The sequence below is a fragment of the Lissotriton vulgaris genome, chromosome 7, assembly GCF_964263255.1.
Source record: "Lissotriton vulgaris chromosome 7, aLisVul1.2, whole genome shotgun sequence".
Taxonomy (NCBI): domain Eukaryota; kingdom Metazoa; phylum Chordata; class Amphibia; order Caudata; family Salamandridae; genus Lissotriton; species Lissotriton vulgaris.
Window position 1 is genome coordinate 1,644,053,320 of NC_141695.1, and position 13,869 is coordinate 1,644,067,188.

General features: G+C 49.8%; 1 protein-coding gene across 4 annotated transcripts in view; it reads left to right on the forward strand.

Annotated features, from left to right (window-relative positions):
* STAU1 (staufen double-stranded RNA binding protein 1) overlaps positions 1-13,869 on the forward strand; it is a 576,538-nt gene that overhangs the window by 306,919 nt on the left and 255,750 nt on the right. For all 4 annotated transcript variants that reach the window (XM_086932622.1, XM_086932620.1, XM_086932621.1 and 1 more), the window contains one exon: positions 5,357-5,432. In XM_086932622.1, the coding sequence (XP_086788748.1) occupies positions 5,357-5,432 (76 nt within the window). The remainder of the gene's footprint in view (positions 1-5,356; positions 5,433-13,869) is intronic.

Below are 13,869 nucleotides of genomic sequence, written 5' to 3' on the forward strand. Positions count from 1 at the left end.
GAGTCCTTCCTATGTAAAGAAATCCTGCCCACTCACGTGAATTTCTACATTGAGGTTCACAGTGCCTTGGTCCTTGTGATTTCTCATCTGCCTCATCCCTTTTCCCCCTTCAAGTTGGACATGGGCTTATTTTTGTTATAATACGGTCAGATTACCTTAACTACGTGTGTTTGAGCACAAGGTTCGAAAGACCATCTCTTTGCTTAAATGGGTGTAATTTCTGATCTATGTTTCCTATGCCGTCATTGCTTGATTTTGCTCACGAGAAAGTGTCACTCATAGTCATTGAAATGTTACTCATAATTGCACTGACATTATGAAAATGTCAGACATTGCAATCTGAAACCTTGGCAGCTGTTATATTACATGGTTTATCGGTCAGCTGGGGCTGGTTAATCCACAACATTAGTTAACTGGCACAGCCAGCAGCTCCACATGGCCTTAACCCCCAATCCGCTCCTTGCAAGTAAACCAAACATTCTCTATTAAAGTATTCTTTATTTTAACAACACCTTGATATACTTGGTGTGTCAGCACAATTACGCCCCTTGCAGTGAGGCAGGCATCTAAATTGTGTGTCCTCAACACCAGTGGATTCGCAATAGTGCTGAATTCTGATCTAACTCTTCAGGGCATTGCTCTTGAAATACTGTTTTGTAATATGCTTTGTACACATTCTTTGCATCTTGCAAAATTTATATAACACACCTGAGAATGAACCTTACCTGTAGGGAAATTGCTCATGAGACTGTTTGTGATGAGTGACTTCAGAAAATCGCTAGTCCTTCCTTTGTGTTTATCACCCTGTGTCCGGTTAAAAACATGGCATTTCAAAAGTGCCGGTGACATTGACAAAGGCACCCTCGCCGAAACGCGTCTGTTGTTTGTAACTGTGTGGTCACTTTGAGCCGAATAAAGGAGGTGTAAACCACCCCGGGAGTGCGGTACTTTTTTTGTATCCTGAATACTTGTGAGGAAGTGGAGCGTCATATATATATATATATATATATATATATATATATATATATCCACCAAGAATTACGCGCAGCCCTTAGCAGCGTAAAAGCCGACCACAACAGCATGATTTCGGGTCTTTTATTTCCAGGCAAGATGGTTACAACAAGCAGGATGGCATGACTCGTTTCGAGGTCAGTTACCTCTTCCTCATATGCATAGTATCAAGGGCGGGCTCGTTAGACATTTAAAACGTAGCTGGGACATTGAAGAAGGACAACAGTCCATACATTTTAAAGAGGCAGTCAGTTTGTGCGTTAATTGCAGTTTTGTTCGAGTTAAGGTAAAAAAAGTGCCCTAAATCAATCTTTTATCTTGTTAAGTACAAATGTTCACTTTCCATATCGTTGGTTTACCTTAACTCCCTTTTACAGTCTAAATCACTTTATTTCGACTTCAAGGTCCACAATGCCTCTTACTGCGCATCCGGCATTATTCCTTTCTCCAATGTCGATCGTGGCAAACTCTACACAGCGTCAGCTCTAGCCAAATGCAATATGCTTTCAGTCGGCAGAGTTTAATCCTCATTTTAATCCGATGGTCAGAGCGACGCCGGAGCAGGTTATGACCACCCAGGATAACATCTCCTTACTTGCCATCACGGAATTGTTCACAAATTCATGTTGTGCTTTTAGGAAGTCCTTAAGCAAACTCTAGCTGTCTCATCAGTTCACTTCCATGGTGAGGCGGGCCGCACTTGGGGCCCTTCCATTCAGCCCTTTCAGTAACAAATGCTTTCAGCCGGTGGGCGCTTCTGTACCTGTTTCTCACACAGTTGCAAAGTCCTGACAAAAGAAGCGCCTCTCCCTTACGAGTCTGGGTCGGTTCACGGGGTGTGTCAGACACTCCAAAAAATCCACCAAGAATTACGCGCAGCCCTTAGCAGCGTAAAAGCCGACCACAACAGCATGATTTCGGGTCTTTTATTTCCAGGCAAGATGGTTACAACAAGCAGGATGGCATGACTCGTTTCGAGGTCAGTTACCTCTTCCTCATATATTTATATATATAATACATATATATATAAACACTAACAAACAACGGAGAAAATCGGAGGGCTGCATCAAATATGCCGGAGGGCGAGAGCGGCAGTGTGCTATCCCAATGCTTCAGGACAACTTGTGTTGAAAGTTACTTGCACGGCAGCCCGGCCGTGGGGATAGGCACCATCGTCAGTTGCTGAATACAAAAATCAAGAGCTGAGAGGGGCCGCTGTCAGGAACTATGCTTGGTAATGCGGCGCCACTCTCTATATGCGGAATAAGCCCCCCATTTCTCATAGATAAAGACAAATGGACTTACTATAAGGAGATTGTGTTCATGCATGCAAAACTTCATCCCCCATAAGGCACCAGTGGGAAGTAGATGCAAACACGCCCCTCCAGAGGTGGGATGCTGTATTAATTAAAGTTGGCTAATGAAGCATGCAGGCTCCATTTGTGGTTTATCAGCCCAGGAAGAAGGGGCCATGAGCCCTGAAACGCGTCGGCAACACTGACAAACAACGGAGAAAATCAGAGGGCTGCATCAAATATGCCGGAGGGCGAGAGCCGCAGTGTGCTATCCCAATGCTTCAGGGCAACTTGTGTTGGGGAAAAAATAAAATATATATATATATATTTGTTCCACAAATCTTCAAAATTACGAAGAAAACAAGACACCCAGAGCTTCAGTTCCAGGATTTATTTGGCAGGTGAACAAATCTCCACGACTCGTTTCGCCATTGCGGCTTGGTCAATCTCATCTCGTGGTATTGGCAGCCATTTTTAAACCCAACACCCCAGTGCACATAGTTTCTAACACGGTAAAGTGGCGGCCATCTTGTAACATGGTCATACATAGGACAAATCATAAATTATAATGACATGATAAAGTTATGTAACCGAAAGATATAATTAGGTTAAAAAGGAAGATATTTCTGATATTACCACAGTCATGAAATAAATCTGAGTCCCATGATGAATTGTGAATAATACATCCAATTACTCTGTACTATGCGGATATTAATAAACAATTGATAATACATATCGTTGAACACATTGTTATCAATATATCATTCAAAATTATAAACGAGCATTCAGCGTCCTAATTAATGGATACATCCTTCGGATTGGATGTTGTGAGCAAGCTTGTATATTATTGGTTTCAAAGTCGCTGCTAGGAAACTCAAGTGACACCGTCTGTTATACACGCTTCCGTGAAATCTAGTCTTACTGTAACATAATTACCAGCGACCCTTGTGATCGTATAGCCCCAGTGGGCAATTGCTTTACATAAGCCTCGGTCCTGCCCCAGTGGGCGATTCAGCGCTTAGTTATTAGACAGTGTAACATTATTGACTTTCCAATTGGTACACTTGCCCAAGTGGGCATATTATATATAAACCTTGGTCTTGATACCACCCACTTTCTCACAGTTATCAATGGAATTCATTGGGAGAAACAATACACATTGGTTACATTAGACGTAAGCAGTCTTTATACCAGCATCCAACACCAATATGGTTTAGAGGCAGTTAAACACTTCCTCAAAACACGGTCAGTTTCTTATTTGCAACATTCAAAATGATTATTGACATGATCGAATTCTGTCGATTAAAAAGCATAATTCCAACCAGCGAGTGCAGCTCACCGAAAAGGGTAACTGTGTTTTTGATGTTTAGTGATCTGTCCAGGTCACAAGTGTGCACCACCTCAAAACCCCGGAGGGTCCTCAGCTGCTTATTGGTACAGTTACAAGTAGAGCTGGATGGTGCTGTGTGAATTTCAAGCCTTTTTTAATTGGTTTATTTAGGAAGGGGGGGGGGCCCAGAGCCCCCCTTCACCCGGGGCCTGCCCTTTATTTCTTTTGTAAAAGTTTTTGTAAGGGGAGCCGCGTGTCCCCTCTGCTGAGGCGAATATTGCCCTGGATACCCCATCCCCCTTGGCATGGCCATGTCCTTGGGGACCGCGGGGGGACCGCGGGGCCCCGCCTCCTGCTGGAGCCAGCAGTGCTTTTAGGCACAGGGAGCTGCTAATATCCTACTCCCTGTGTCCAAAAGCAATTCTGCTTTGCTTCATGGAAGCAAGAGCATTTTTCCTGCTCTCGCTTCCATGAAGCGAAGCAGAGGTGGCTATGGCATGACGGGAGCAGTATGTATATGTATGTATATTATATATACTATATACACCCTCACTTCTGGAATTTCTCTGACATGTCTGTAGTTGAAGCATTTACTCAGAAACTTTGAGATTTATCTATTAACTTAAGACACCTGAAATCTAAAAATCAACAAAAAAACTGGGTTGAACCACCAGCTCTTCATGATTAGGCCCCTTAGATTTCAGGGAATTAGTGCTTAGATTTGGATGCCAAAGTTAATACACTAATAGGGCAAGAGTGCAACCTGTTTACATAAGGATTCCTTCTGTGCTGTAGGTTCCATTTTTCTAATATGGAGTTCAGCTAAATCTTGTATTATACCACTAGTTTGATCTATAAAAAGAAACTGACTCTGGCTTGCACAGTTGGGCGTCTTTCAGAGTTCTTAACGTTAGAGTAAAGAAGCACTGTTCTCTTGTTCTTTCTTTTCTTTTAAAATACATTTCTATGCCAATGTTTTCAGTCAAATACGTTATTATGACTTCTCTGAATACTGTGTATTAAAAAGGACTGAAAATGTTTGCTACTATTGAATTGTCTGTGTTATTTTAGTTTTGAAAATGTGTTAAAAATGCCCTCCAGGATCGCACACAGTCTCTGAGGTACTCCACACTTTACCAGTTTACAGAGAAAACCCAGGATGGATTCCTAGGATTACAAGTTAATAGTTTTTCATTATTACAAAAATGTTGAATCCAACAGCCAAACTGATCACCAAATCTAATCTGTGATAACCCGTTCACTCTGTTCCATCAGTCTTACGCTGGTTGTTGGTAAGAGGTAAATTATGCAATTTGAAATCCCCCAAAGTACTTTGATCTTATAAATGAGCTTTAGTAGGTAGGACAAGCTCTACACTCTGATCATTTGGTTTGCTCAGAGGAAGTTCTGGTTTAGAGCACATTCTTCTTCGAGCCCCTCCTAAACAAAAGAAAAAGTAAATCAGCTAGATCTTGCCTGTGTTTGATTAATATATTTTGCAAATGTAGGGGCCTTCCTCGCATACTTTCGTCCACTTATCGCAAGGGGCATCCTTTTGTATTCTAGTTAAGAATGGATTGATATCTATTCTTACTTTGTTATAGGGTGGTATTTCTTTTTTTTTTACTCATGTAGCTGCTTTCATTATGTGTTTTCTTATACATTGAATTAAGATGTAAATAGCAAGCTAACCTTTGAGTATGTTTGAATATTGTTTTAGACGCCGGTGAAGAAAACTGGGGATGGAAGAAAAGTAACGTTTTTTGAGCCAGGCTCAATTGAAGAGAGCGCAGGGTGTAAGTTGCAGTTCTTCCTCTTTTTTTCGTTTGCACAGTGTAGCTATGATGGTGCTGTGATGTAATATGGGAAGTAGTGTTTGATTGTCTCTGTACTTGGATATGATTGCTGACTAGTTTAATGCTTGTTCTTGAGCTGTGAATTTACCTAAAGTATGTAACGTATTTTGTTTTTAACTCTTTTTTTTTTTTTTATTGCATTTTTCAAAAACAGTATTACCAAGCAGTGATTGAACGGCAGGCGGCCCGCAAGATGCCGGGCCAACAGCATTGTGCAGACTAATAGAAACATTCCCAATCATTTTACATAACATAAATATCTGATAGAGACTAATAGCTGCAGATTGCTTAACGTAAAATTATCCTCCTGGGATGTCTGCGGATCCCTTGCGGTGTGTGGGGCCCTCCGTGGCGTCGCCGGTGGATCTGGCACAGACAAGCTCGGATCCAGATTCGGAGGATGTGGTACCCTTGGGGTGCGGCCCTTCGGGGGTCCCTCCTTTGGACCACTGCGCCTCTGCTTTGCCGCAAACTCCTGCGGGAGTCCCTGTGGTGTCACGGGAGGTTGCGGGGGCTTGGGTCACACCCCAAGCCCCTCTCGGCCCTCAGGCGGTGACTTAGTCCGAGGTGATGCCGGTGGCTGCTAGCCCTGGCGGCGCCACAGGGGCTGGCGGAGGGCCTTCTCGCCCCGTCATGGGCAGAGGCTGGCGGGGGACTCCTTGTCTGGTCCCTCTCATCCCTCCACGCAGGCAGCTGCCTCGTCTTTAGTCGGGTCGGCGCCTTTCCGGTGCCGCTCCTTTGCCGCCCCGGTTTCCTGCGCTGTGGCAGAGGTCGTCCCGGTGTCTCCCCTGGCATCAGACGACAATGTCCTGCCTCAGATTGTGGACTCTACGGCGCAAGGCCATTGTTGGGTCGTTGACTCGTCTTTGGACGCCTCCTCTTCTCCTGAGGTTCGGTGCTTGCTAGTTTCTTCCTCGCCGGAGGGGGGACACCGCGTCGTGGCTTTTTCACCAACATCTTCTAAGGATGGCTCCTCGCCATCGCCGCGGTCTTCGGAGGTGCCGTAGGTCCCTCACTCCTCGGTCCCTCTTACTCCTTTCCGGTCCTGGCCTTTCCTTCCTCCGGTTAGCCTGGGGGACGGCTGCCTTACCTTGCAGCTGTCGCCTACTGAGGAGCTGCTTTCTCCTCCGCTGGGCCCTACGGAGGCGGGTGCTGCCTTTGCGTGAGCTGTTTCCACGGCTGTGGTAATTTTACACATGGGTGATCCAGATGCCCATTTCCCAGCCGATCATCTTCAGGAGGTCCTCCGTCAGGGTTCTGGTGGTAGGGAGCTGTTGCTTCCGTTCGATGATTCGCTCCATTCTTCTCTTCTGGGGGCTTGGGGCCGCCCCGCCACGGGGGACCAGGTGCCCTGATACCTTCTGCACCGCCACCATCTTGCGCCGCATGATCCTGTGTGTCTTTCTCTCCATCCTTCTACCAGGAGCTTCTTTTGCAGAATGCCTTCCCCGCTTTGCCGCCACTGTTGTCTCTCCCGTCGCGGGAGGCCCATTGGCTTGACTCCTAGGGGCGCAATATGTTTGCCTCCACCAGGCTCTGAGGGCCCTTAACACTCTGTGTGTTTTGGCTGGAGTCACTTCTTCCTTGTGGGACTCAGCGGAGTCCCTTATGTCTGCTGCTTATCAGGAGGGTACCTGCGTTGATCTTCGGCACCATGTGTTGGATGGCCGGGAGCTGGCGGCGTTTATTCTTCGCTCCGCTCTGGACATCTCGGAGGTGCTTGGTGGTGCCATGGCTTCTTCGGTTGCTCTTCGGTGGCATGCCTGACTTTAAGACAGTGTGCTCCTAGTGAACGTTTGTGAACAACTGGTGGACCTTCCTTTCGATGGCGCTCTTTTGTTTCACGCCCCTGCGGTCTTGGCTGTTCAGAGGTGCTTGGTGGGGCTACAGCGGCCTCCTCCTCAGTGTTCTGTGTGATACTGTGCGATACTGTTCATTCAAGTCCCTTGATTCGGACTATGGTGCTGTTGGCTGCTAGTCGGCCCTTTTTTGGATTGTGATTTTTTTTTTGGCTTTTGCTGAGCAGTGTTGGCCCTGAGATTAGGCCTTCTGTTCTTATTGGCTGATTAGCAAGCCATCTGCGGGTTCTCTGCAGGTCTTTCTGTGTTTTCCGCGGATGCGCGAAGTTTTTTCCTAAAAGGGTTTCTTTGTCTTGGGACGTAACATGCCCTATGTGGGGTTCTGGTATCTATAATATAGCTCTGTCATGTGCTGGGAGGTGTGGTCGCCTTTGGGCCCCTGCTCTCCGTGGCGTCACGGTATGTCGCAGGTGCATTCCTCTTGCTGAGGGTTTTGGAATCGGTACAAAAGGGGGTGGTGATAGACGGAGCATCTAAACCAATCAAACACTCACACCCCGTCAACCGATCTGGGTTTAATCCATCACCGTTCTTTAGCCCACTCTGCCACCCCAGTTCAGACATGGCCATATGCAAATCAGTCTGAGCATGTGCCTCATGGGAACAGTCTAGCCCGAACTGCCAAGCCATGCCTTCCCTGGACTGGAAACAAGCTTCCTAGGACCAGTTTCTGGCATTACAGCAGTCTTCAGCCAGGCTTGCTTGAATCTAGTGGCAAAGTGAGAAAGGGACTCACATCTGAGCATACTCTGCCAACTTATGGCAATCAAAGCGGTACAAAAGGGGGTGGTGATGGACGGAGCATCTAAACCAATCAAACACTCACACCCAGTCAACAGTTTTGGAATGGCTCAAGTTGCGCCCCCTGGCTGTCCTTCTCCGGTGTTGCTGCGTTGCTAGCCTGCGGTCTGTCTTGTGTCATAGCTCTGCCTGCTTCCGCTTCTTTTGTTGTTTGGGCCGTGTGTGCGGACTACTCTCATGGGCTGTCTTCGGCTGGCGTCTGGCTTGTCCTGGGTGCACCGTTCTGTGCGTTGTCTGCTCCGGGCTGTGCTGGTGGTGCCGTCCTGCTGTTCTTTTGTATCTCTGGCACTTTGATGGGACGGTCGTTCTTGCCTTGTCTGTTGCTTGAGGCTGAGGTGCCGACCATCTTCCAATGGGTCCTGTCTTCAGTTCTCCCTCTCCTCCTGGGGCGGTGGTAGTTCTGGAGTTTCTTGAGTTTCTTGTGCCTCCTCAGGCGCTGTCTGTCCCTACAGGGTGATGGGCAGTTTCCCCTGGGCGACCTCTGACTACCCGTCTGCTACTCCTGCTTTATTGCCAAGGGCGCTGTTCTGTCTTGCGACTTCCTTCTCTCTACCTCTTTTCCTTGGAGTCTCTAGGTTGCTCTTCTTCCTAGGTGCTCCTCTTCATTGCTGGGCCTTGGGGTTTCTGGTGGAGATTCTTGATGCCTTGTATGGGTGTGGGGTGGGGCACTTTGGCCTCCTTTAGCCTTGCCCTTGTTTATCCTGCTGCTTGACGGCGGGCTGCCTCTTTTATTGTCTTCCCGCATGGATGCAGGGATTTCCCTTGCCTGGAGGGGCGGGTTCTTTCCCTGTCTGCTGGCCTCGTCCCCTGTGGACTCTCTATTATGTCCAGGCTGGTGGGTTCCTCTCACAGACCCTCCTCCCCCTTTGGTATGGCTAGGGTATCTATTCTACATACAGGAATCTGCGGCTAGTAGTCTCTATCAGATGTACAAGTTACTTACCTTCAGTAACGGTGTATCTGGTAGAGACAATTCTAGCCGCAGATTCCTTCACGACCCGCCCTTTCTCCCCGTTCTGCGAGGACCTTTGGCTTGGTCTTCTGCACTCTCCACCCTGTGGGTGGCTATGTCCTTGACCTTGCTGATAGGTCGCTCCCACACCACACAGCTCCGCCTGTGTGTCCTGACCCTGCCCCAGCTGCCGCTGCTGTAGAAGTTGAGGCCCTCCTCCACCTGCAGGCTACTACCTGCGCCTCATCCCTGGTGGCCAGTGGTAGGCCTTAGGTTTGTATCACTGTCGCTGTCTGTCTGTCTTTCCTGTACTGCCCTTACTGTCTTCTGGTGTCTGTGACCGCTGTTGCCTGCCCGTCCCCCTGTGCCTGCGTTTTTATCTGTGCCTGTTCTCCTGCCTTCTGTTCCCTAATTGTGCTCATTTTCTTGCCTTCTGCTCCCCTGATTGTACTCGTTTTTCCTCTCTTCTGCTCCCCTGATTGCACTCGATTTTCTTGCCTCTGCTCCCCTGATTGTACCCTTTTTTCTTGCCTCTGCTCCCCTGATTGTATCAGTTTTTCGTGCCTTCTGCTCCCCTGATTGTACTCGTTTTTCTTGCCTCTACTCGCCTTTCTGCCTCTGTGCCACTCGTTCCCTCCGTTTTTTGTCACCTTTCTGCCCTTTCTTGGGACCTTAGTGCCTCTGTGCCACTCTTTTCCTCCCGTTTTTTGTGACCTTTTCTGCCACTTCTTGTGACCTTTTCTGCCACTTCTTGTGACCTTTCTGCCTCTGTGCCACTCGTTTCCCCCCGTTTTTGTGACCTATTCTGCCCTTTCTTGTGACCTTTGTGCCTCTGTTCCACTAGTTTCCCCCTGTTTTTTGTGACCTTTCTGCGCTTTTTGGTGACCTTTGACCCTGCTTGCAGGCAGGTCGCCCCCATGCCGCTACTCGTCACCTGACTGGCTGGTTCCTGCCTCCTTGCTGCCTCCTTGTTTCCTGGGTTTTTCCCTCTCCTCTGAACCAGTTCCCCCCGCCGCTCCCGATCCGACCCTTTCCGGCCACTGGATCCCTGCGGCCCGCCCCCACCGCACACCCATTTGCCTCCCCATCTCCCGCCTCCCAGCTGCTCCTCCCTCCCAAGTAACCTCATATACAGGCCGAGAAGCAGTCGCGCAGCGGACGCGCCGCTGGTACACCGCGCCCATCCGCACCTGGACTGCGCCCACCCAGAACCCCTAGACCCCGCGAACTCCACGACACCGGAATCCACTACGACGCCAGAACCCTCAACGCCGGCCAAAACCACACCTGCTTCCAGGCTGCCCCGAAACGGACCCTTCCTCTGCCACACCTGCAGTTTCACCTGCGACAGAACCACCAAACCTCCAAGGACTGGACCCAACCACCTCCGCTGCATACTACTCAACACCACGTCTTCGAGCTCTAGGATCTGCTCGACACCTCCGCCCCAGACGTGGCCTTCCTGACCGAGACCTGGTGGAACGACTCCTCGGTGCCCGACATCGCCATAGTCATCCGGGACAGCTATAAGATCACCCGCAGGGATCGCGCCAACGGATTTGGAGGAGGAATAGCCATCGTCCACAAGTCCACCCTCAAGGTCGACACCCACGCAGACACCTGCAATTCCGTATCCACACCGACCCCCAACACCACCCTCAGAGGAACACTCATCTATAGACCCCCCGGACCCCGGGCTCAGTTCAGCGACTCCATCGCCGACCTCGCCAGCACCCACGCACTCACCTCCTTGGACTAAATCTTCCTCGGGGACCTGAACTTCCACCTCGAGAACAACAACGATGCCAACTCCGCCACCCTAATTGCCAACCTCGCCAACCTGGGCCTCAGACAATTCGTCACCGCACCCACCCACACGCTGGATCCTGTCTTCTCCACAGGCTCCCACGTCGCCTTCGACCATACCACCGAACTCCACTGGACCGACCACCGCTGCATCCATTTGACCTTCAAGAAACCAACCATACACCACCGCACCCAACAGCTGCCTCACCGCTGCTGGAGCAGAGTCACCGAAGACCAGCTGATCACCTCCATCTCCAAGAACCCACCCACCGACCCCACCAACCTAGACGCCGCAGCCCGAAACCTCAGACTGTGGATCGACAACTGCGCCAACACCCTCGCCCTGCTCAAGAAACCCTCCAACAGCCATGCCAACATAGGAAAGCCACCTGGTTCACCAACGAGCTCCAGACCTCTAAACGCGCATGCCGGAAACTAGAGAAGACATTGATCCACGAACGCACACCGGACAACCACGCAGCCCACATGGACGCCACCCGCAAACACAACCACCTCATCAGATTAGCCATGAGATCCTCCTTCAAAGACCTCTTGGATAACGAGGCCCATGACAGCAAAGAGCTCTTCAGCATCGTAAAGGAACTCTCCAATGACATCCCGCCCTCACAAGAACTGTGCGACTCAATAGCCATCTTCTTCCACCGCAAGATCGCTGACATCCACGACAGCTTCAACACCACGACCGCCCACAGGTCCAGAAGGAACACCTCATCCTTCTGGACCTGTCAGCCTCCTTCGACACGGTCTGCCATCACACTCTAAAGACACGCCTCCTAGAAGCCGGAATCCAAGAGAAGGCTCTTGACTGGACCACCTCCTTCATCTCCGGCAGAACCCAGAGCGTCCGCCTCCCACCCTTACGATCCGAAGCCACCAACATCTGCGGCGTCCCCCAGGGCTCATCCCTCAGCCCAACGCTGTTCAACATCTACATGGCCCCCCTCGCACAAGTGGACCGCCATCACGACCTCAACATCATATCCTACGCTGACAACACCCAGCTCATCCTCTCCCTCACCAAGGTCCCACACACCCCCAAAACCAACCTCCACGAGGGAATGAAGGCTGTCGCCGATTGGATGAGGAGCAGCCGTCTGAAGCTGAACTCTGACAAGACGGAGGTCCTCATCCTCTGACCCACCCCCTCAGCCTGGGACAACTCCTGGTGGCCGACCACACTGGGAACAGCACCAACACCCACAGACCATGCACGCAATCTAGAATTCATCCTCAACTCCTCCCTCCATGTCTAAGCAGGTCAACGCTGTCTCCTCCTCCTGCTACAACACCCTCCGCATGCTCCGCAGGATTTACAAGTGGATCCCGACCGAAACAAGAAGAACAGTGACACAGGCCCTCGTCCGCAGCAGACTGGACTACGGCAACACACTCTACGCATGAATCCCAGCCAAACACCTACAACGACTACAAAGCATCCAAAACGCCTCCGCCCGACTGATCGTCAACGTCCCCCGCCGCAGCCACATCACCCCCCACCTGAGAGACCTATACTGGCTCCCCGTCGACAAGAGGATCCCCTTCAAGCTCCTCACCCACGCACCCAAAGCTCTCCACAACGCCGGACCAGCCTACCTGAACAGCAGATTCAGCTTCCACACCCCCACCCGCTAGATCCACTCCGCCAGCCTCGACCTCGCCGCTGTCCCCCGCATCCAACTAACGACGTCTGGCGACAGATCCTTCTCCTACCTCGCCGGAAGACCTGGAACACCCTCCCTACCCACATACGGCACACCCAAGACCTACTCGCCTTCAGAAGACTCCTCAAGACCTTGCTCTTCGAGCAGTAGCAGCACCCCCCCTCACCTCAACTCCTTGGGACCTTCACGGGTAAGTAGCGCGCTTTACAAGTATTCTGATTGATTGATTGATTGATTGATTGCATTCTTTTGCTCCTTTTTGGCAGAATGTTATCCTGTTATTTGTTCCGGTTCCTCACTTACGGTCTTGGGAGGATAGGTTATAGGTGCTTCTGTGTCCCTATGCTCTGGTTGCTCCATGATGGGTCTACCTTCAACCCATTCCCTCTTCCCCTTTCAGTGCTAGGGGTTCTGGCCCCTATGCTTCTTTGCTGCCCTCTGGGCTGGGGTCTTTTGGCCAGGCCCCTGCCCTTGTTCCTTATGGGGGATGTCACATTCTGTGCTAGGGCTGTTTTGGGGTTTGTCGTGCCTTGTTTATCCCGGACTGGTTCCCCTTCAGTGTTATTGATTGGAGTTGTAGTCCTGCTACATGTTATCATGACATTTTATCAAATGTTCCTTGTCTCTAGGAGGGGCTATTTCCATACTGGCAGGGTTGCCGATCAGGGCGGTGCTCTGTTCTTTATTCTTTTCCCTGCCCTTAGGGCTGCTTGTCTGGCACTGCCCTTATGGTGTTGTTCCTCACCATTCCTTTCCTATGTTTCTGTTCTTTTACACGCTGTTCCTATACTGTTCCTATACTGTCACAGTTTTGTCTGATGGCTCCGCGTTGTGGCGCGGAAAAGTTCTCTGAAGAAAACTGACATAGGCGTGCTGGGGTGGGACTTGTGACCTCGCTGACGTCAAGTACGCAAACGTCAGGGCGGAGTCTCGTGATGCCGTCCCCCCGGCGCGCAGAGATGCTGGGCAAAAAAAAAATCTGGATCCAGTCTCACGCCTGGGGATAATTCTATGTTAAGGAATCTGCGGCTAGAATCTTCTCTACCAGATACACCGTTACCGAAGGTAAGTAACTTGTACAACAAACATAAAATAATAAAAAACCTAATACAGAGGAGCAATTTACAAAAGAATTCCAAATAATATTCACAGAACAGCAATGATCCGTTCTTTCATCGTAGTACCATTATCGGGGCAGCTCTTACATATTACTCAATGTAGGGGTGATTCCAGAATCCCTGATTCCTGATCAGGAGTAGTTCTTGCATCATTCATTA